This window comes from Salvelinus sp. IW2-2015, linkage group LG18 (genome assembly GCF_002910315.2).
Source record: "Salvelinus sp. IW2-2015 linkage group LG18, ASM291031v2, whole genome shotgun sequence".
Taxonomy (NCBI): Eukaryota; Metazoa; Chordata; class Actinopteri; order Salmoniformes; family Salmonidae; genus Salvelinus; species Salvelinus sp. IW2-2015.
Genome location: NC_036858.1, coordinates 57,760,789 through 57,780,457, shown reverse-complemented (window position 1 = coordinate 57,780,457; position 19,669 = coordinate 57,760,789). Strand labels below are relative to the sequence as shown.

The window sequence follows — 19,669 nt, the reverse complement described above, 5'->3', positions numbered from 1 at the left end:
TACCATTTGGAAGACCCATTGCGACCAAGCTTTAACTTCCTGAATGTCTTGAGATGCTGCTTCAATATATCCACATAATTTTGCTTCCTCATGATGCCATCTATTTTGTGAAGTGCACCAGTCCCTCCTGCAGCAAAGCACCCTACAACATGATGCTGCACACCCTGTGCTTCACAGTTGGGAGGGTGTTCTTTGGCTTGCAAGCCTCCCCTTTTTCCTCCAAACATAACGATGAACATTATCGCCAAACAGTTCTATTTTTGTTTCATCAGACAAGAGGACATTTCTCCAAAAGGTACAATCTTTGTCCCATGTGCAGTTGCAAAACCGTAGTCTGGCTTTTTTTCTGGTGGTTTTGGAGCAATGGCTTCTTCCTTGCTGAGCGGCCTTTTTTCTGAGGTCTTGGCTGATTTCTTTTAGATTTTCCCATGGTGTCAAGCAAAGAGGCACTGAGTTTGAAGGTAGACCTTGAAATACATCCACAGGTGCACCTCCAGTTGACTCAAATGATGTCAATTATCCTATCAGAAGCTTCTAAAGCCATTACATTTTCTGGAATTTTCCAAGCTGTTTAATTGCACGTGAACTTCGTGTATGTAAACTTCTGATCCACTGGAATTGTGATACAGTGAATTATAAGTTAAATAATCTGTCTGTAAACAATTTTTGGAAAAAGGACTTGTCATGCACAAAGTAGATGTCCTAACCGATTGCCAAAACTATAGTTTGTTAACAAACAAATTGTGGAGTGGTTGAAAACAAGTTTTAATGACTCAAATCAAATCAAATCAAATTGTATTAGTCACATACACATGGTTAGCAGATGTTAATGCGAGTGTAGCGAAATGCTTGTGCTTCTAGTTCCGACAATGCAGTTAAACAACAAGTAATCTAACCTAACAATTCCACAACTACTACCTTATACACACAAGTGTAAAGGGATAAAGAATATGTACATAAAGGTATATGAATGAGTGATGGTACAGAACGGCATAGACAAGATGCAGTAGATGGTATAGAGTACGGTATATACATATGAGATGAGTACTGTAGGGTATGTAAACATAAAGTGGCATAGTTTAAAGTGGCTAGTGGTACATGTATTACATAAAGATGGCAAGATGCAGTAGATGATATAGAGTACAGTATATTACATATACATATGAGATGGTAATGTAGGGTATGTAAACATTATATTAAGTGGCATTGTTTAAAGTGCTAGTGGTACATTTTTACATAATTTCCATCAATTCCATTTTTAAAGGTGGCTGGAGTTGAGTCAGTATGTTGGCAGCGGCCGCTAAATGTTAGTGGTGGCTGTTAACAGTCTGATGGCCTTGAGATAGAAGCTGTTTTTCAGTCTCACCTGGGGTACCGATGTAAGAAATAACACATAAAAAAACAAAATACTGCATATTTTCCAAGGAACGCGAAGCGAGGCGGCCATCTCGGTCAGCGCCGGAAGAGCCAATGACAATGAGTAGACTCCAACCTAAGTGTATGTAAACTTCCGACTAAATATACTTCCGACTATATTCCAACTGTATATATTTACCCCCCAAAATATATGGGGAATTGGAAATGATGCAGACAATTACATTGATGGAAGCAACAATCTTCCCGCAATATTAAAGCTGATCCACCCCCTAAAAACATTATCTGCTCTGGTGCATTCAATATAATCACTGACTGACTGTGTTCTGTCTCTGTTTCTTTTATAGAATCTGAGCTGCTCCAGAGCTTCAGCCCAAGTGCTCCTAGTCCTGGCTTTGTTCAGACAGGTCACCTGTCGTTTCGCATCACCTGATTCCAAAATTCACCCCACTCCACAGGTGACCATTCTCAATTTATAGTAAACTCTAGGCAGTTTCCTGGACACAGATTAAGCCTAGTCCTGGACTAAAAAGCATTCTAAATGGAGATTCTTCATCTAACGCGCTTATTAGTCCAGGACTAAGGTCAATCTGTGTCTGGGAAACTGTCCCTTATTGTTATAAACTCATGTGGTATGAAATGTATTTTTTCCCCTGCCTTCTCCTTACAGGAGACAAGGAAACTGGATGACTTCCTGAAGCACAGCCTACCAGGTGAATTCAGAGAGCTCTGCACAGCGCTGTTATCCAATCAGATAGGTGGACTCCAGATCTCCCAGATTGTCCCACCTCAACGACGCCTCCTTTTGGAGCTCCTGGTCCATGCATACGCTGTGCTCCTCAGTGGGACTACACTGCTGGCTCCACTCCACCAGATAGCTTCCCAGCCTCAAAATATGACGGTGAGGCACTCTTTTCTCTGATACACAGAATCCCAAATTAACCCCCAGCCCTTACCCCCTTGGCACTTGTGATGAAGGGGTAAGGGATATCTCTACAAGTGGGATAGTGGCTGGGGTTGATACTGTAATAAGATCATTGAGGCTAATAACCAGTTGTCCCACAGGGCCCCTATTTGCCCACCATGCCAGATGATCACACTAGTGAGGCTCGCCAGTGGATGACTAAAGAGGGCAAAATCAAGATGTACTGTGAGTATTTGCTTGCAAATGTATTCTCGTGGTATTGCTTTTGACATCATCATCGCTTGTTGATATGCAGTAGTACTTAATCATTTGACTATTTTGATTGCAGTTTGTGCCAACGGTCATGCGTGTTTTGTTGGAGAGGTGAGAGATATTTTCTTGTTTTTTTTTGTAGGTATCTCATTTAGCAGTTTCTTCCTATAAATTTGACTCTGTTCTTCTTCTTTATCTTAGTGCGGGAAACCAGTGGCAAAATCCAAATGCCTTGACTGCGGTGTTCCAGTTGGTGGTGTTGGTCATAACCCAGTTGATGGATTTACTGCTGCTCAACAAAGGTCCTTTGCTTAACCGTCTCTCCCAATATACAACTGAGAAATCTAGTTTATGAGTTAATGCCACATTGACCTTTGACCTCTGTGTGTAAATTTAGTGTGGGGGATCAGACCAGGACGGGTCACATTTTGGGAGAGGCTTTTCGTAGGGCTGAGGCCCCAGAGAGACAGATGTCACCAGCCCAGTCCAGTATCCTTCGACTGCTCAACCACCTGGCCATGCTGCAAGGGACCATCAAAAACTACCAGGTAAGGCCCGACCAATATCTCAAGCTAACATCAAGTAGTTGGAATAGGCATCACAAGAAACCTGTGCTCGGAAGTACATTGATAACGTCTGGACAATATCTCAAGGAATTATCAACTGTTGAAATGGGCATAAAGCCATTATGTTGGTTAAGTTAACTGTGTGATAAAAATAATGTTTCTTTGTCTGTGCAGGCAGTCAGTCAGATGATCCACCCTGGTGTCCGAGATGTCCTGGGGTTCATGTGGAGCCACCTTGAGAAGGACATGGAGGTGCTGGGTCGGACACTGGATCAGAACATGGACAACACGGCTGTTATAATTCATCTGGTTCTCCAAGCCTGTCTGGAGTTCACTGCAGGTGATTACACTTTTCTTCCATTTTGTTTTAATAAATCGTTTCTACAAATAGTTTTACAAATATTATATAAAAAATATAAATATAATGTTCCCCACAATTCTTACAAAGAAATGTCTAAAATATTTCCATGTAATGGTTGCACCTCAGAGTATTTGAGTGAGTTTGTGACTTCAGCTGAACCAGGTTATCGCCACACAAGACCTGACCTGTCCTCTCGACGTGGACGGGAACAGTGGGAGAAACTGGTCTGTGATGCAGTTATCAACCCAATAATCCAGGTATGGTCCAACTGGGATTAGTTTAGGCTTCTGGTAACACTTTATTTGAAGGTTTGCAGGGTACGTACATAAGGACATTAATAACACAGTCATCCTTCCTGGTGAAGGACTATACTGATCTGGGACACTAAACTACGTCCAATATTTTTATTGTACCTATTAACCCACCCATTTGATCTCCAGCATCTAAGGAGGAAACTGTCTGAAGCTCAGGTCAGTATCAGTGCAGATGACAGGCTGGGTGGAAGCCCACTGATGAGACTACTCTATGCGGACCCCCGACCCATGCTGCCCCTGCTGCCCTCCCACTCAGACTGCCCCACACACCACTCCTCCTTCTGGAGTCTGTCTGAAACCCTCACCGTGGAGCACTTCTCTCAGAGAGTGGACCAGGAGCAGGGACGCAACACCGTACCCCTCCTCAAACTCTTCCTAAAGAAGGTAACTGGAAATAAAACTGATCAAGAATGGGATTCAAAAGAAGAAATCACTCCATTCCATTATATTGACCTTCATCATGTGACATTATGTTATCCACATTATTACCTGTTTATAGAGAATGGAGTATGTTATGGGAGAGTTTCCATACTTGTCCGTGTGCTTAAAGACATGTTTGTATGTATTTGTCCACTGTAGGTGCTGTGTGTGAGACAGCTCCACCATCTACCAGAGCTGGCTGCCTTACAGGCGGACTTGTCCAGAATGTTTCCCCTGACAGCTGAGATGACCAGTCAGAGTATTGCCCAGGTGTTGCAGCACATACCAACAGGTATGTGGGAGTTATTATTCAGGTTGATCGATCAATCAACCACTCAATCAATGAGTGGTTTGACTGTCACCAAACTATACCATTGTAGGGTACCAGAAGAAAGTGCTGCTTGGGAGAATGAAGGTCTTCATGAATGTGTGGAACTGCCTTAGGATGGACGTGGCCAACAATGGTATGTACAGAAAGCACATTTATTCCCCACTATATACTAACCACTGTTTTGTGTCCATTTGCACAGTGTATGGGGAATCTTGTCGGATAAAATAGTCCTGTCTGTATCTTTTTTTAATTGTACCTTTATTTAACTAGGCAAGTCAGTTAATTAAGAACAAATTCTTATTTTCAATGACGGCCTAGGAACAGTGGGTTAACTGCCTTGTTCGGGGCCAGAACAACAGATTTTTTTACCTTGTCAGCTCGGGGATTCAAACTTGCAACCTTTCGGTTACTAGTCCAACGCTTTAACCACTACCTGCCGCCCCATCTAACTCTGTGTCTTGATGTGTGTGTAATGTGTGTGTATCGCATGTGTTTTGAGCAGCAGATTTAGGTGTGACACCACAGGTTTGTGAGAAGGAGCTGACCATGGAGAGCTCTGGGGAGTTCCTGTCACCCTGTCGTCACGGTCCAGGGTCCTGCCTCCAGATTCTGGTCAAATTCCTGTTAGAGACTCACAACAGCTTGGTCAGAGAGGTTAGGAGACTCAGTCACCATGACAACAGGTTAGTCACACCTACCAAACCTCTACTTTTGATCATTTGATTGGCTAATATATGGACTTTGCGATTTTGATAGGCTTTGAAGACTCTGTATACAAAAATAATCTCAGACTGAGTAGGAGCTGATCTAGGATGAGTTTCTCCATTTAAATCATTATGATTAACATCAGCACTCCTACTCTGAGGCACTTTATGAATATTGGCAGTGGTTCCCCATCCCATTCATTATGATTTAAAAGTCTAAACTGATCCTAGACCAGCACTCCTACTCTGAAACTGATCCTAGACCGGGCCCTGAATCTTAACTGTGAGATGTTTTACTTACATCCCTGCAGTGCCTACAGTGTTCCTTTGGAGGGGGTGTCAGAGACACAGTTGACCCTGTGCCACCCTGAGAGGGAGCTGCTCCCCCTGGTGTTATCCCACTGTCATTACACCCTGAGGACACACAGGGAGACAGACAGCTGCTACAACCTGATGGACATCCAGGCACAACTGGCCCGCCGCTTCCTAGCTGGGAAACCAAGCATCCAAGCCGTAAGAAACAGAACTTTGAGATATCATATTGATACAATTATTGTGCCTAAGAAACGTCCATATTTTGCCATTGTTCTCCGATAGTATATATATATATATTTCATTTTCCATTGACATTTTAGTAATTTAGCAGACGCTCTTATCTAGTGCGACTTACAGTTACTTTGTGCGTTCGTCTTAAAGTGATGCTCAAGAACTGTTGTATAATTTCAGCCGGTAGTTTTGAAAGGGGTGCTCACGAGCCAAAACGGGTCCATGTTTTTTGTGTACTACCACGTCATTCAATTGTGTACTACATCATCCATTTCGTATGATATGTTACGTGCTGCAAACATATATATATTTTTTTGTGCAAATCATTTAAGTCATTTAGCAGATCCTATGATATGTTACGAATCCAATTCGTACAATATGTTACAATATGAACTTGTTGTGCTTAAGATCCAGGACTGCATCTTTAAGATAGCTAGGTAAGACAACCACATACTGTATAACAGTCATAGTAAGTAGTTTTCCTCGGTAAAGTCGTTATCAGCAAAGGCAATGCTAGTAGGAAAATAAATGATATATATTTTTTTAATCATATACATTTCCAGTAGCAGGTATACTAACCAGGCATGTATTTGCAGGACACCTCAAGGTACTTGAACAGACATCAGCAAGACTTCTCAGTAGTCCTTGATGAAGTCAGGGCTAAGATACCTCAGGTAAACATACGTTTGCGCTCAGTTTAAGACTATCCTTTTTTTTAAAGCATTGAAGTCATGCCCAGCCGCCATGGATTCAATACCAACCAAGTATGTACGCACACAGGAGTTTTCCCCAGTGGAATTTGAAAGGGCCATTTTGTTTCAAGGTCAAATTCCTAAACCCACCATACCCCACTCTGTTTCCATTCACTGGGCTGGGAGGTAGTCTCCCCAGCTATGCGTCACTGTGCCCAGCTCTCTGCTTACAGTTGTTCTGTCTGTCTGTCTCTCTGTCTGTCATTCCATCTGTTGTCCTGTCTGTCAGGAGTCGCTGAAGGGCTCCGTTAGCTGTGCTATGAGGACAGGACTGTGTTCATACACTGATGTGTGTGACGCTGTGTTTGCGGTGGAGATTGGCCTGCGGTTCCTGGGGAAGACTAGCGGAGTGCCCCAAGCACCACTCTTGTCCTACCTGACTGAGTCGCTCAAGATGGGCCCACATATCTCTAGCAGTGTAGCCAAGGTAGAGTAACTCTTAACTCCAGCAATGTCTCCACCTAATGCCCAGAGATGCAGTAATTCATGTTTATTACTTGTATCTATTTTTGTCTGGGTAGATTATGCATGTGCTCTCCTCATGACTCTCATTCCTAAGGCACAAATATACTACTATATGTTATAGAGAGACCACTCTATTACAGAGGTCCCCCTGCTTTGGCCCTTTTGACTGTACCCCTCTCACATATCTGTGTCCCAGGTCCTTGGAGAGAGCAGACTGGAACACAGCACATTCACCTGGCAGCTCCTTACCTGCTGGAAGTCTGAGCTGATGCTGAGCAGAGGACAGGTGAGTTAATATATAGCTCATACCTGTATCTCCACGGGTGAGTTAACATATAGCCTATACTTGTTTCTCCACAGGTGAGTTAACATATGCAGTACACATCAAATTGGCCAGCATCGATTTTTCAGTGTTACATTTCTAGTGTTGATTCAGGAGTTCTGTGAGTGAAATTAACACTCAGTGGTGTAAAATAACCCCCAGTGTTGGTGTTAACAACCAGAGTTATTGTTTTACACTGTTGAGAGTAAAACAGTCAGGCAGTTAGTTAGATATACCAGTTCTAATCATAACAATAAGTGAGATTAAATTATCCCTACTGATCTTTTCATATCAATGAATCTGTGGATAGACCGAGCCCAAATCACTTTTAAAGACCAAACCAACAATACAAATTCTGTCAGTGAAGTGAAACTCCCCCTCTGTGACCACATTTGGTAGTTTGTCAACCCTTTCACCCACCTGACCCATGACATCTGTTAACCACCACTGGTTGACCTCAGGTACCACATGCAGGCTGTCAGCCTCCATCTGAGCTGTAAATCCAGGCAACGAGTGACATTGGACATGGCAGGCGTTGAATCAAAAACAAATGTTGATTAAAAAAAAGAAGTGATTTTCTGTTTATTATAATAATACATGGGATTTATATAGCACTTTTCTAACACTCAGAGCTAGTGGGAAAGATGCTTGTTTGAATCTCAGCTGATCCTCCTTGTAGATACTGTAGCTTAATTCATGTGCATTTCATTTCTCATTAATTAGCTTTTCTTATTTAACTCTGCATTGTTGAGAAAGAGCTTCTAAGTTAGCATTTCACTGTCAGGTTTACACCTGTTGTATTCGGCGTTTGTGACAAATACAGTTTGATTTGATTCATAATTTGATTTAATGAAAAGCTAGTCTTGTTCTCCTCTTCTGATGATGTGAGTCAGAAATGTAATCAGATCTAGGATTTGTTTTTCTATTCCTAATTATATCACTTATATCACTGTGATTTATCTTGTGCTTGCTTCATATGGATGTCATGTGTTTGCAGGACCCGTTCCAGAGGCTGCCATCAGAGTTCCAGCAGAAGTTATCCGAGGAGGAGAGGAGAGAGCTGAGGGTCTTCTTCAGTGGGACAGACATTGACATACTCTCCCTGGAGCTGCATGAAATCCTCCTCCTGAAGACCAACACTCAGGCTTTTTCAGACGAGGCTTATCTACCACACTGGGAGTAAGGGCCCATTTTGTATTATATTTTTTTTGCATTTTTTTATACATTATTATACAGAGCAGAGCTAGTGGGAAAGATGGTTAACACTGAGAGATGTGTGTGCTGTAGACTACCTAGGTCACAGTGGGGCTAAGGGCCGTTTTGGCTGCTTTCTGCTATTGTCGTCAACACATTGGAAATCCAGATCTCACCATTTTTTATTGTCATGAACAGTAACTCACAAAACAAACCTCTTATGTAATTAACAGTAACTGACTAAACAAATCTTTTATGGTCATTAACAGTAACTGACTAAACAAATCTTATATGGTCATTAACAGTAACTGACTAAACAAACCTCTTATGGTAGTTAACAGTAACTGACAAAACAAATCTTATATGGTCATTAATCTTGGCGCACAGATCCCTTTAGCGGGATCATTTTCGTCAACATCCGCTGAATTGCAGAGCGCCAAATTCAAATTAAATTACTAAAAATATGTGCAAGTGTCTCACAAGTGCAATATACCAAAACACAGCTTAGCTTGTTGTTAATCCACCTGTCGTGTCAGATTTTGAAAATATGCTTTACAGCGAAAGCAATCCAAGCGTTTGTGTGAGGAAATCGATCAGTAGACAAAACATTACAAACAGCTAGCAGCAAAGTAGCTTGGACACGAAAGTCAGAAAAGCAATAAAATGAATTGCTTACCTTTAATGATCTTCGGATGTTTGCACTCACGAGACTCCCAGTTACACAATACATTTTCATTTTGTTCGATAAAGATTATTTTTCTATCCAAAAACCTCCATTTGGTTGGCGCGTTTTGTTGAGTAATCCACAGGCTCGTGCAGGTCATGACGGGCAGACGAAAATTCCAAATAGTATCCGTAAAGTTCGTAGAAACATGTCAAACGTTTTTATAATCAATCGTCATGTTGTTTTTAACATAAATAATCGATAATATTTCAACCGGACGGTAAACTATTCAATACAAGAGAGAAAGAAAATGTCGAGCTACCACTGTCGTCGCACGCATTAACTAATCGAAGGACATCTGGCAGTCCACTGAAGCGATGTGATAAATCTCGCTAATTTTTCAGAATAAAAGCTTGAAACTAGGTCTAAAGACTCTTCACACCCTGTGGAAGCCATAGGAAAAGGAATCTGGTTGATATCCCTTTAAATGGAAGAAAGGCAGGCAATGGAACAGGGATTTCTCAAAATAAGAGGCACTTCCTGGTTGGATTTCCTCAGGTTTTCACCTGCAAAATCAGTTCTGTTATACTCACAGACAATATTTTGACAGTTTTGGAAACGTTAGAGTGTTTTCTATCCTAATCTGCCAAGTATTATATGCATATTCTAGCATTCTAGTTTACTTTGGGAACGTTATTTTTCCAAACATAAAATACTGCCCCCTAGCTTCAAGAGGTTAACAAATATTTTATAGTCATTAACAGTAACTGACTAAACAAATATTGTATGGTCATTAACAGTAACTGACAAAACAAACAAAGACACTAACCATTTGTGGCTGAATGAAGAATTGGTGGGGGAAAATGTCGCATAAATGTGTAAAACACATTATTTACAAAGCATTTTAATTATTTGATTAGCACTGCTGTCATTAACATCATTACCCACCTTTTGACAGGACTTTGATGTTGATTATACATTTTCCTGATCTTAAAAAATATAGCAACAAAGAACGTGTTCCCCTTGTATTTTCAGTGATTACCACCCTGTCCCTACCCCTGGCCACACTTTGATGTTTTTAGCCTAGAGGAATCTGTCAATCCGTTTATATGGACACTTTCAATCCCAATAAAGCAGGAGCAAACACTGAGAGACACACAGAGAGAGATCCCACAGGGACATGAGGCGGGCCCTTTTGAATCCTAGGGGCCAGGAGGGGCCAGAAGGCTCCGGGGTGTGATGCTTACCGGCGCCCATCTGTCAGTGGAAAGGGACTTAAGTGATATACACTCAGCCGGCACAGGTCACCCCTGCCTCTTACTAAACCAGCAGCTGGGGCTAGGGACTGAATAGGAATGCAGCGTGTGGTGAGGACAATGGGGTTGCAATGCTAACTGTTGCCTCCTCTCTTCCTCCTCTCCTTCATGGCTGTTTCTGGTGTGTGTGTGTGTGTGTCCACAGCATCAAGTCTACTCTAGACAACCATCTGGATAAGAAGAGACTCCCACCCATGCCTGGGCTTGACTCCCTACCAGAGGACATCACTCTGGACAAAGGGGCAGATATGTGGAGAATGGCTGTAGAGTTTAGAAAGAGATAAGAAGAGGATGCTGGTTTTGATGGTTGTTTATTTTTACATTGTGGCCAATGAAAGTATCTTAACAGAGTTTGATTATTCAGCAAATATAAAGTTTGAATCCGAACAAGGACCAATTATGTGCGCTTGAGCAAGGCACTTTAACTTAATTGCTCCTGTAAGTCGTGCTGAATAAGAGAGTCAGCCAAATTACTAAAATGTCAAATGTAATTATGATTATTTCCTTCCTAATGATTACATATTAGGCTATCTCTAGTTCCTCGGCTAACTTCATATAGGCAATTATTCCCACAGTCTTGTGTGTGAATATTGTCCATTATCTCTAAAGACCCTGTACTAGTTAACACCCATCCAACCTTTACCCAGCAGTAAAAAGGGGTTTCTAGTAGCCTGTATGTTTCTATGCGCTGTTGGTCCACCAAAATAAAGATGTTCTATTACAGCGAGTAACATTATATTGTCTATTTTACTTGTTTTCATATGTTCTACTTGAAAAGATATATATAAATGAAACAAATGTTCAAGTTACCATAAACCGTGTTGAAACGTGCGTTGGTTAGTGCTCCCATGAATTAAACTAAACTGGTTTAAAGCTTATTTTTCGCTTTCTGATTTGTTAAAATGTTATATCGTGACAACTGGGGCTGGGTAGGGGGCAGGTGGTGGGTGTCACACCCCCCTCTTGCAAAGTCAACCAAACAGTTCGTCTGGGGCACGCCCAGCTAGCCACTGCACTGCTAACCGACATCTCCACTCCACCTATCAGATCCTCTGGATTTCCAGGACTTGTGTTTTTACCGCCAATCACAGTTCTCAGTAGGATGAGTTCTTGTGTTTTCTGGTTGCCACAGAGAAGATGTTGCGGGATATTATTGTCAGGCATTCTTTGCTTTGATGGAGCAAGTTCACGGAATATTTCTACGGAGCTGTGGTAACGAAGGGCTATCGTATCGGACAGTTTGTAGCTAGTTTAGCTAGCTAGCTACTATATTGGATTTATTTAAGTTATTTCGCTTGATCGCTTCTTAGCCAACATGTTGCATTTCGCTTATTATGTGTAGAAAGATGAGAGCAAGCTAACTTAAGCTAGCTAGCCAGCCAGCCAGCCTAGTGCGCCACACACAGAAGGTTAGGCTGCACATAAATACTCATTTTAGGCATCAACCACTTGTTCAAACTAGCTTCTAGCAGACCCACTTGACAGGCTCTAGGCTTATAGTTAACGTTAGCTTTTGGCTTTTAGGTAGCTACTGTTAACGTGTGTTGATTTAATAAATCAGTGCCACCAAGACATACTGTAGCTATTCTCACTGAAACGTCACCATTTGGCGTTGGAGTCATTTGCGATAACAACACAAGCAAGGTAAGTTTGCATGGCCGACTTTACGATTATTTTTTGTTTTAACATTTACATTGTTATCTTTGGTTCTCCTTATCACCTGTATTCCCCCCTCACTTCGCACAACCAACCTTGACAATGTACAGTACCTATATCCTACACACTGATTCCATCGAAACATTGTAGCCAACGATATGATAGCTATCTGAAATCATGTTACACTGTTCCACTAATGTTAAGCAGGACAGCAAGCTAGATAGATCTTGAGGCAAAGTGTCACATTTTGTCAATCCCAAGTGAACGACATACAATGCAGATGGACCATCATGGTTATCTGCCTAGGAAGAAGTCTAAAACATTGAAATATATTTAATTGGGAATGGAGTGAATGTGGTTTAGGTGTGAATTCAATTCAAGTATTACTGTTATCTGAGTGCTACAGTTGTGACTATGTTGCCTAGGGCAACTAACAGCTGAAGAGGAAGTGGTTGACTGCATCTGCTCCTCTTAACTTGGATCAAACCGCACCAATCAGTTCTTTCACAATAGGTGTGTGTGTCCCTTTTTGAGTGTCCATGTGTATCATGACTCTTCCTCTCTCCCTCTAACAGGCCTTGTCAGGATGCACACTACCCGTAGCCCGTCGTCCATCCAGGCCGGAGGAACAGGGGATGCCCTGGACCTGTCTCTGTCAGGCTCCCAGCTCTCGGTGTCCCGCCGGCCCAGCTCTGCCTCTCCAGGGAAAGTCTTCTCCCGCTCTGTGTCTGTCTCTGTAGCCAGCGAGAGCAGGGGCAAACGCAACACACTGGTGAGTGAAACCAGCAAGCAGTATGCATGGATGCAAGTTAGCCATGTTTGTGACAGTTAGGCTATTACTGTGTTAATATGTTAAAGCTGTGTTAGAGCTGAGATATCATCCAAACTTCAAACCTTGTGTGGAACAAAGATACTCATGTTTGCGATATGAGTGTGTGCTGACATGACATTGTTTTAAGCAACAACAGGTAACTAGGATGTCTTGTATTTAATTTACCTCTGTCGGCATTCTTGTCTGTAGGGTGATGCTGGAATTGGCAGCTCCCGTTCTATCAAGAACCTGAGAAGGTCCAACAGTACTACACAGGTCAACCAGCAAGCCAACATCAGCCTAAGGTATCCTAGACCTTAAATATTTAGTATATGTATGTGTGATCCCTCCAGGAATTGAACCCACAATCTTAGCATTGCTAGCTAACGAACTGAGCCACACATCACAACTTTTTCCTACATTGTCTCTATACAGCCAGCTCAGTTGACCCCATATTGACATTGTTTTCGTTTCGTTGACTTGGTACTGTATATGTGCTGCAGCATGTATGACATTATTATTCAGTCGGAGATGCTTCAGGCTGGGCGCTCACTGTCTAAAGATTTTGATTTGTCCAACAAATAATCGTTGTGTAATTATTCTGGAAAGTGATTAACATTTTATGTGAATTGGAGTATTTAAAAGGTTCCCTTTTAGCTGTTTAACCTAGTTTAAGTCTGAAATAAACATGTCAGCCAATATCCTACCAGATGTGTTTGTCTGGATGGAACATGTTAGCGCACACAGTATGTTTTTGTGGCGATATGTGGAATTTGATTTAGCGGTTGGAAGAGCAGTATGTGTGAGTTAAGTGGAGGATGGTGGCTAGAGCTCCATCGGCTTGAATGGAGGGAGGGAGGCTGGTCGGCTGACTCTTTAAGTCTCTCTTAGTCTCTCCTCGCTGAGCAACAGCTGGCATCCCTAACCATTCTTTAAAGGACTGTACAATGGGCATTGTGTCATAGTGGCTGCCTGTATTATAATTGGAGACCCAGGACCCGAGGCTGTTGTAGGGGAGCAGAGGCCTAGCTAGAGCTGCTTTGTCAGGAGTTGGAGGGGGAGGGCCATGGGGTCGGGTTACCCCACAGTAAGGAACCAGAGAAAGGAGAAGTGTGTGCAGCACAGCATGCAGAGATTCTATAGTCAGGCAGCTGCCTCTAGTCCGCCACCCCCCCACCACCCACTGCCTTCTGGGATGCTGTTAGGGTACAGGGCTTAAATTAAGGACAATCTAATAGGCTGCCCCTCCTCTCCGGCCCCCGACTGACTTTCCCTAAGTCTTTCAAAGCTGTCATTGGGTTGCCTCTCTTCAGACATCAGCAGCTTGTAAAGGGAAGCGTAGAGGAATGTGCAGCTACTTTAATCGGTGGTGTTCAGATTTTTATAAATTGGGCCAGTTTGCCCCTTACCAACATACACACACGCGCGCAGACTCCCGTACACTCACACACGCGCGCAGACTCCCGTACACTCACACACGTGCGCAGACTCCCGTACACTCACACACGTGCGCAGACTTCCGTACACTCACACACGTGCGCAGACTCCCGTTACACTCACACACACACGCGCGCGCGGACTCCCGTAACGCTTCCACACACACACGCGCGCAGACTCCCGTACGCTCACACAACACACGCGCGCAGACTCCCGTACGCTCACACACACACGCGCAGACTCCCGCTCGCTCCACACACATGGCGCGCAGACTCCGTACGCTCACACACACGCGCGCAGACTCCCGTACGCTCACCACACACACGCGCGCAGACTCCCGTACGCTCACACACACACACACACGCGCGCGCAGACTCCCGTCCGCACGCTCACACCACACACGCCGCGCAGGACTCCCGTACGCTCACACACACACGCGCAGACCTCCCGTACGCTCACACACACACGCGCGCGCAGACTCCCGTTCCTCCCTCACGCTCACCACACACGGCTACACCACAAGGCGCGGCAGACTCCCGTACGCTTCACACCCAGCACACTGCGGCAGCGCGATCTCTAGACTCCACCCCGAATCCGCCTCACACACACATGGCCCGCACGGCCTAGGTACTCCCGATACCGCTCTACCACACACACAAGCAGTCTGCGCAAGCGTAGCCTCCCTCTCGTGTACGGCTCACACCCCAAGCGCGCAGACTCCCGTTCCACGCTCCACTACCAAACACCAGGCTGCCGCAAGAACTCCATCGTTCCACGTCAACACACACAGGGCGCTCAGACATCCCGTACCGCTATCCACCACACACAGCGACAGAGACTCCCGTAGCCGCATCTAACATCACACGACTGAGCTGGCGCCACGCGCAGACTCCCGTACGCTCACACACAACACACACACCGGCGCAGGACTCCCGTAACATGACCGCCTCACACTATCACCAGACCGCGCGCAGGCACTCCCAGTCAAATACGACCATCTACACTACACACGGCCGCCAGCAGGCGAGACTCGCCCGTACGCTCTATCACACAGGAACGTCATTGGCCCGCGCCAGACTCCGCGTCTGAACGCATCATCTAGCTATCACGCATTTTCCAGACACGGCGCAGATCTCCCGTACGCTCCACCACACCCCACACGCGCTAGCAGACATTCCCCCGTCACGGCTCACACACAGCTAGGCGCTGCAAGACTCCCGTTTATCAGACTCACAACGGCACCACAGAAAGGGCGCGCAGCACTCACCGCGTCTTACGTCTTATCACACACACAAGGCGCGCGCAGACTAATCCCGTTACTGCCCTCAACACAACACTTCGGACGCGCCTAGAGACTACTCGTTAACTCGACTCATCATTCTATCCCCAGAGGCGCAGCAGAACTCCACGATACACTCACACACCACAGCGCGCAGACTCCCGTACCGCTCACAACACACTCAGACTCCCGTACGCTCACACCACACACCACTTAACAGCACAGGCGCGCAGGACTCCCGTACGCTCACCACACACCACACCCGGCCGCAGGGCACTCCCATACAGCCTTCACACAACGTAGCAGCCTTGGACAAGACTCAAGCGCAGACTACACTCTTACGCTCATCTAAGACAAAACACGATCTGACGCGCGGCCCGCCAGACCTGCCCGCTACGCTCACCACATAGCAAACGCATCTGCCGACGCGCGCAGGACTTCCCGTACGCTCACACAACAACCGTGCAATGCGCGCAGACTTCCCGTACGCTCACACACACGCGACCAGACCTTTCCCGTACGCTTTCAACACCACACGCTGGCCGCGCGCGCAGACTATCACCTCGCGCGTATCGGGCGTCACACAGCCACCACAACAGCTATAGCCGACGATAACCCCGCAAGCATACACTGCACAAACCACACCGCGGCGCGACCAGAACCCCGTACGACATCACACCTGATCCATCTACGCCGCAAACTCCCGCTACTAGCTTCACACACACACGCGCGCAGGAGCGTGCCCGCTCTACGGCTCACACAGCCACGCACTCCAACGAGCTGGCCCGCGCCAGACTCCCGTTACGCTCACACACACACGCTGCGCTATACAGAACGATCCCCAGATGTGACGCTACGCTTGGGAACGCAAGTTAACGAGGACTTCCCGTACGCTCGCGCAGACTTCGCCCGTACACTGCTTGTTGCGTCCCACGATGACTCTCGCCGTTCAGCTCGCGCTGCAGCAACTCCCGTAGCGCATCAGTGCTGCAGACTCCCAATAGTATGTTGCGGCTCGCGGCGAGACTCCCGTTCAGAGCGTGCCTCGCCGCTTAGGGATCCCCGTGCCGCTCGCGCAGACTCCCGTGCGCTCGCGCAGACTCCCGTGCGCTCGCGCAGACTCCCGTGCGCTCACACACGCGCGCTTGGCTCATCTTGCTCTAGCTACTCCTTGTGGTGGGCACATTGGTGCGGTTGGCTTCCTGGTTAAGCAGACGGGTGTTAAGAAGGTTTGGCGGATCACTCGACCTTCGCCTCCAGAGAATGGTGCTGTCTGGTTTGCTTAATTTATGGAATTTGAAATTATTAAATTATCCCACCGTTTGATTAGAATGGGTTTGCACACAAACACGCTATAATGTAAATATTATACAACACATAGACCTATGTTCCATTTTATAATATTGATTAATGCGCGTGTGTATGTGTGTGTGTCCAGTGAGGACCAGACAGAAGACTTCCTGGCGTTGTTTGACAGCAGCTCAGACGGACGCAGGAAGCTGGCCAGCCTCAGTAAGGCCTCCCCGGACCGTACCACCTGGAACATCCTGGTACTTAATCTATCCCCTCTCACTGTCCGACTCTGTCCTCTACTGTCCCACTCTCACCTATGGTCCCACTGTCCTCTAATATCATCTGTCCCACTGTAATCTACTGTCTCACAATCAAATCAGATTTTGTCTCATTATCCTTTACTGTCCTCTATCTTCTCAGATCAATCAATTATAAATCCCTTTTTACAACAACATTTCTCAGTGTCACAAAGTACTATACAGTAACCTCTATTACATAGCCTGCTGCAGAGGTTATAGTGGACAGTTTATATCCTCTAACTCAGTATTGCGTTATAGCCTAGGTTTCCTGCTACACTTTTATCCAATGGTTATTGATCACAGAATCCTGACTTGTGCATTTCCTTTCCCGTTTCAGGATGACCAGCCAAGAGCATTCCCTATACCCACCAGCTCTCGCTCCACGGGCAGCGTGGACTCCCCCATCACCAGTGGCCCGATGAGGAGAGAGACCGGGGTAGCCCTGGCTGCCAACTTCACCGCTAACAACAGGTGGGTCGCCTCATGCACACACACAAACGCACACACAGACATGCGCATACACCAAGGTTTCTGTGAGGAAAATGTGACGCCGGACATTTGACCAGCAGCAATTAATTTAATTTCCCAGATCCATATGCATTGGTTGCGTAACCTGATTAGGGTGTGGTGCTCAGAATGCCCGAAATCCCATTACGTTTATGGTAATTCAGCTTAACAGAACATGCACCTCTGATGCCACGGTGTGCTTCATCCTTACTGAATTCTGATGAGCAATTTGAAGATGTTAGAATACATAGGCAGCCCATGCTTTAAGCTTTCCCAAAAGTAAATTTCATTAAATTGCCAAAATAGCTTACTGTTTGAGTTCTCGCTTGTGCAACATTGACTGATATTTCAATAAATGAAAAGGCTAAAGTCAATTTTTTAGCAATGCGATATTTTTTCAGTTAGTGATTTATTTATTTTTTTATCCTATATGGTTGGTTGGTATGGATATGACAGGTATGTTTCTGAAGACATGTATCACATGTCTGAGGGTTGAAGGATTTATCACACCATCTCAACAGTAGGAGACTTATGTGTACTTGGAGGTGAATTATTATGATAATGTGTACTTTGTTAATATTGATAGCTCTGACTGAGAAGCTCATGTGTCATCTCTCTCCTCTCCTGACTCACTGAGCGTATGGTGTGACACCCACCCACAAAGTAAAAACTAAACTCAAATTAGAAATAACTTACAAGGCTGTTATTCAATGTGCTAATCGTTGGTTAGTGAGATGTTCCTTAAATTCATAAATACAATTGTATTGACAAATAAATGATAATCAGGCCCAATTTTAAATATTCTTGATGCCTCTTTCTTGATTATTGAACTGTGGAAACATTCCTCATTTGTCTAGTCATATAAAAATTGTATCATTAAGAAGAGGTCTGTTTGCTTATTTCAAGACATGGCATGTAGGGGTAGTGAGATACCTGATGGGTTGGATGATTGTCTTCTCATCTAGAAAAATGTATTGATTGGTTAATCAATCATTCTGCCATCATTAACACAATGGATAAATCTAATGATTTATTACTGAAATAGTTCAAGTACGTGGGCTACGGAGAGAAACAAAATGGTGTAGTTTCAGGCCATGTGGCAAACAGTGCAGGCACTAGGGATGGGGGTGTGAGCATGCGGGTCTGGGCAGAGGAGATGTAGTCGTTTGTGTGCGTCTGTATGTTTTGTATTTAGTGTAAAAAAAATAACCAGAAGAGGGGTTTTGATTGGTATAGGTGATGACACTCATTATTGTTAGATTTTTTTTTATCTCAAGACTCAGATTAGACTCAGATTTGTAATGGGGGTTAGTTATAAAATGTGTTACAATTAACCCCTTTACCTATAAATCTATGGTATTTTATATGGTATTTAGACATATTCACATAATTATATAAAATTGAACTTCTTTACATCAAGTTTGCCAGTACAACTAAGATAATAAGTCATTCTTACTTTTACTAAAAGTATCGTATATAGTAATTTTGGCTATAGTTTTGTCATTTACATGCCTAAAAGATAAAATGGAAATATCTTTTGTAAATTTAGTGTATTTTCATCCAAATATCTGTTTCAAATCATAACATTTCTTAATGACCCCTCATGTTTACCTTTTGAAGACAGTGTGAAACACGAGGGACATTTTACTTCCACCACTGTCGTTTGAATTGTAAACAACTAGTATGTCCTAAACTTCATTACAGTGTGAAGTGGTAGCAAAGATATGTATGTTTGTATAAAAATATTAAGAAACTACCTCAAATATTATTTTCATACGAAGCAAAATCCTAAAACTCCCTACTTTGCCATGACTTGCTATGATAGTTTGTCAATCAGGGTTGACACTCTAAGGGTGTGCAGTGACATTTTGCCCTGGATAT

General features: G+C 44.3%; 2 protein-coding genes across 2 annotated transcripts in view; both read left to right on the top strand.

Annotated features, from left to right (window-relative positions):
- rnf213b (ring finger protein 213b) overlaps nt 1-11,242 on the top strand; it is an 84,160-nt gene extending 72,918 nt beyond the window's left edge. The window contains exons 46-63 of the mRNA XM_024008203.2: nt 1,722-1,832; nt 2,045-2,275; nt 2,440-2,524; nt 2,628-2,662; nt 2,753-2,853; nt 2,949-3,099; nt 3,292-3,457; nt 3,632-3,735; nt 3,919-4,176; nt 4,372-4,504; nt 4,593-4,676; nt 5,046-5,226; nt 5,559-5,760; nt 6,390-6,467; nt 6,775-6,972; nt 7,207-7,296; nt 8,330-8,511; nt 10,652-11,242. Coding sequence (XP_023863971.1) covers nt 1,722-1,832; nt 2,045-2,275; nt 2,440-2,524; nt 2,628-2,662; nt 2,753-2,853; nt 2,949-3,099; nt 3,292-3,457; nt 3,632-3,735; nt 3,919-4,176; nt 4,372-4,504; nt 4,593-4,676; nt 5,046-5,226; nt 5,559-5,760; nt 6,390-6,467; nt 6,775-6,972; nt 7,207-7,296; nt 8,330-8,511; nt 10,652-10,790 — 2,529 coding nt within the window. The 3' untranslated portion in view covers nt 10,791-11,242. The remainder of the gene's footprint in view (nt 1-1,721; nt 1,833-2,044; nt 2,276-2,439; nt 2,525-2,627; nt 2,663-2,752; nt 2,854-2,948; nt 3,100-3,291; nt 3,458-3,631; nt 3,736-3,918; nt 4,177-4,371; nt 4,505-4,592; nt 4,677-5,045; nt 5,227-5,558; nt 5,761-6,389; nt 6,468-6,774; nt 6,973-7,206; nt 7,297-8,329; nt 8,512-10,651) is intronic.
- Nucleotides 11,243-11,626: 384 nt separating this feature from the next.
- cep131 (centrosomal protein 131) overlaps nt 11,627-19,669 on the top strand; it is a 33,556-nt gene continuing 25,513 nt past the window's right edge. Inside the window, exons 1-5 of the mRNA XM_024007732.1 lie at nt 11,627-12,150; nt 12,738-12,934; nt 13,184-13,278; nt 17,128-17,239; nt 17,619-17,752. Coding sequence (XP_023863500.1) covers nt 12,749-12,934; nt 13,184-13,278; nt 17,128-17,239; nt 17,619-17,752 — 527 coding nt within the window. The 5' untranslated portion in view covers nt 11,627-12,150; nt 12,738-12,748. The remainder of the gene's footprint in view (nt 12,151-12,737; nt 12,935-13,183; nt 13,279-17,127; nt 17,240-17,618; nt 17,753-19,669) is intronic.